The sequence below is a fragment of the Gekko japonicus genome, unplaced genomic scaffold (assembly GCF_001447785.1).
Source record: "Gekko japonicus isolate JY-2015 unplaced genomic scaffold, Gekko_japonicus_V1.1 scaffold181, whole genome shotgun sequence".
Classification (NCBI taxonomy): domain Eukaryota; kingdom Metazoa; phylum Chordata; class Lepidosauria; order Squamata; family Gekkonidae; genus Gekko; species Gekko japonicus.
In genome coordinates this window covers 975,828-978,013 of record NW_015171507.1, presented here as the reverse complement: position 1 = coordinate 978,013, position 2,186 = coordinate 975,828, and the positions used below count along the sequence as shown (strand labels likewise).

At 44.1% G+C, this 2,186-nt stretch overlaps 1 protein-coding gene across 1 annotated transcript in view; it reads left to right on the top strand.

Moving 5' to 3' along the window:
* NCOR2 (nuclear receptor corepressor 2) overlaps positions 1 to 2,186 on the top strand; it is a 332,048-nt gene that overhangs the window by 260,508 nt on the left and 69,354 nt on the right. The window contains exon 23 of the mRNA XM_015419296.1: positions 1,808 to 1,944. Coding sequence (XP_015274782.1) covers positions 1,808 to 1,944 — 137 coding nt within the window. The remainder of the gene's footprint in view (positions 1 to 1,807; positions 1,945 to 2,186) is intronic.

Below are 2,186 nucleotides of genomic sequence, written 5' to 3'. Positions count from 1 at the left end.
TGGGACTCGAACTGCCAAAGGCAGTGGATGGATTATCTTGCAGGCTTTTTACTGCCTGCGCCACCGCTCCCATCATAGAGTTGGAATGGGGTCATACAGACCATCTAGTCCAACCCCCTGCCCAGTGCAGGGCCAGCCTAAAGCATCTCTGACACATATTCATCCAGCCTCATCATGAAAGCTGCCAGTGAAGGGGAGCTCACCACCTCCCTAGGCAGCTGGTTCCACCTCTGAACCACTCTGACCGCGAAAAAGTGTTTCCTAATATCCAGCCGATACCTGTCTGCATGTCATTTAAACCTGTTGCTCTGGGTCCTCTCCTCTGCTGCCAACTGGAACACCTCCTTGCCCTCCTCCAAATGACATCCCTTCAGATACTTAAAGAGAGCCATCCTGTCCCCCCTCAATCTTCTCTTCTCCAAACTAAACATTCCCAGGGCCCTCAGCCTTTCCTCGTAGGGCTCAGTCTCCAGACCCCCGATCATCCTCGTCGCTCTCTTCTGCACCCTCTCGGTGAGTAAGCCCCTGGGTTTTTCTTAGCCCATGTGTGGTTCCGTTTCCCCCCCGCAGGTTTTCCTTCTTCCCAGGAAGAGGCGGGGGAAAATGTACGCAAGAGCCCAACTGTTGTTTAAAAAACAATTCTGAAGTTTATTATGAAGTATTGCCAAATTTGTCAACCCATTACTCTGAACTCATACAGGAGGGGAAATAACAAAAGCTACCCTCAGCTTCCTAACTGCATTAGGTGGCAAAAACCCTAGTTTCAATAGAAAGGCCTCAAAGCAGCGTTGTCTGCGTTTTTAACAATTGTGGGTAGAGATGTAACATTTGCGGAAATTCTGAAACTCGGGGGAAAAAACAGAATTTTCCGGGAAAATTGAAAAAAATGCTACGTTAGCACTTCTTTTTTCTTTTCCAGATTGAAAGTCATTCTGTTACTTTAGGAACATAAAATATGACTATGGACATTTTTACTTGGCATGAAATGATCACAACTAGCCTATTAAAAATATAGTGTATCCAAACAATTATTACAAACAGAATACCCACCCACATGCAAAAACAAAACTGAAACCTTTTTCTTTTCTTGTGACAATAGCACCTCCTAAAGGAAGAAATGCATCTTGTTCTTGCATTGGAGATTTCAGTTTGTAACCTAGGACTTGCTTGTCCTCAGTGCACAGAAATTAGATCAATCTGAAATTATTTGGAAAATATTTGAACACCTTGTCTTAAAATATTTTATTCATCATGTTAAAATAAAACGTTCCATAATTAAAAAAATTCTTTTCTTTTCTTTTTTCTATTTCTCGGGGGAAAACAAAAAAAACTTTAGGAGAAAATTTTTTCCGGGTTTTTTTCGGGCCTTCACATCTCTAGTTGGGCCAGGCCACGTGTGTCATAAAATGTAATGCCAGGTAGTGGAGATATAAACTTTATAAAGGACACAAGTACAAAGGGTTTTTTTTTTACTTAAAATAAAAACATGCTTAAAACATGAGCACTCTTGCAATATTTTGTTTATTTAACAGTGTCTGATAACTGACACCTCTTGCTCTGAATTATCGCATCAAACTGTCTGTGCTCCTGCAATCTTGAGTGTGCCGTTGAGGTGTGTATCTGTAAGCTGCAAACCTACGATGACGCAGCAGCAGCAGAACTGGAAGAAGAAGCAGAAGACAGCCACTTCCACTGCAAGCCTGACAGAAGCCCTCGGGGGGCCTGATCCGTCCCCCGGGCCGCATGTTTGACACCCCTATTCTATATGTATCAACATTTATTAAAAATTTGCTTTTTCTGTACACAGGTCACCCCATCCCCTTGAATGTGCAAGAAAGTTCTCGGCCCGGACTCCAGAGATTGTCGGCCATCTCCAACCCTCCCCCTCTCATTTCCACCAAGCATCCCTCTGTTCTCGAAAGACCCCTCGCCTCTATTTCCCAGGTAAACGTGCAGGCGTTAAGAGTGTGGAGGGTTTGTTGCAAAGGGTGCTTTTGAGAAAATGTTCTTTCCAGCGGGTCAAAGGGGAGAATGGGTAAAACTGTCCGTAGCACTTTAACAGAATCACATATGGAACAACAGATCCCTGCCCCCAGGGAGCTTACAAAATCAAACAGCCAACAGAGGAAGCAACAGGAGGAGGGGAGAGAGGTGTGGGTGTGGAAAGGGTCAATTAGTCAAAAGCA